Raw genomic sequence first — 1,033 nt, 5'->3', positions numbered from 1 at the left:
GTTTTATTTCGATTACGTTGTTTTCGTAATCGTTGCAAGCGAAAATCGTAATCGATATTAAAATACGATTATTTGCACAGCCCTAAGAGAAACATACCAGCTTTGCCTCGACTTGGTTTTCATCGGCACTCACGACCAACAGGGTGTTATTCATTAGCATTGGCAGGTTACGTTGTGTCTCGGCAGTCCATTGCTCAAACTTCTTCACTTTATAGTCTCGGATCTTCACTGCCATTTCCGCATACTTGTCTTTGGCCTAAGCAGAATACAGCAACAGTCACATGAAGGCTTCAAATAGAATTTAGGTGCCTACAAAAATATATGATATACACAGAACTATACAGCCGTACAACTCACCACTTTGATATTTTCACACTCCAGCATCTGGGGCTCTTTGAGGAAGGGAAGGAGGGTTTGTTTGATGGGATAAACCAGAGACTGAGCCCATCGGATGGCCCTCGCCACTGGGGGCTCATTCCTAAGAAGGGTTGGTGGTTTGTCTTTCTCTGCCTCAAACATGTCATTTATGCTGTCCACCTACAACAAAAGATACATTGTACAAAAGAGCTTGTGGCAGACAATGATCCCACTTGAAATATTGTTTAGTTGTATATTTTTTTACAACACGTCAAATGTTGAGGCTGTTTGCATGTATTGCCTGTAGGTTTAATTTGGATTAATACATTTGATTTGTCAAAGATAAATAGAATGAAAGTCACAGGTAATTTATAACTTGAAATGAAGCTCAGCGCAAGTTCAACCAGGAAGACAGTCTTTCTATTCCTATGTTACTACTCTCTCTCCCCTCGATAAGTGATCGGGGGCGTCACTCCCCAGCTAACCAATTGCTTCGCTCTATTCTCACAAGCCTATCATAGCGTTCCGCTAAGCCTTTAAAATCTGCTCTCCCCCTCTGACAGCTGTCATTTCAGGTGACTCTACGCAACCCTCGTCCACCCCTTTTCACCTCCTGTCCCTCTGAATCCAGGGTCAAGCTAAGCCACTCCCCTTCAGACCGACCCCAACTATCCAT

General features: G+C 43.2%; 1 protein-coding gene across 1 annotated transcript in view; it reads right to left on the bottom strand.

Moving 5' to 3' along the window:
- Window positions 1-1,033, bottom strand: part of LOC104950176 (dynein heavy chain 10, axonemal) — a gene marked incomplete at its 3' end in the record, with an annotated part of 11,430 nt that overhangs the window by 5,715 nt on the left and 4,682 nt on the right. Inside the window, exons 12-13 of the mRNA XM_010776660.1 lie at window positions 358-537; window positions 98-256 (exon numbers count right to left, since the gene is read on the bottom strand). Coding sequence (XP_010774962.1) covers window positions 98-256; window positions 358-537 — 339 coding nt within the window. The remainder of the gene's footprint in view (window positions 1-97; window positions 257-357; window positions 538-1,033) is intronic.

This window comes from Notothenia coriiceps, unplaced genomic scaffold, assembly GCF_000735185.1.
Source record: "Notothenia coriiceps isolate Sejong01 unplaced genomic scaffold, NC01 NC01_scaffold00017138, whole genome shotgun sequence".
Taxonomy (NCBI): Eukaryota; Metazoa; Chordata; class Actinopteri; order Perciformes; family Nototheniidae; genus Notothenia; species Notothenia coriiceps.
Note: the sequence above shows the minus strand (reverse complement) of the source record. Positions and strands in the feature narration are given on the sequence as shown.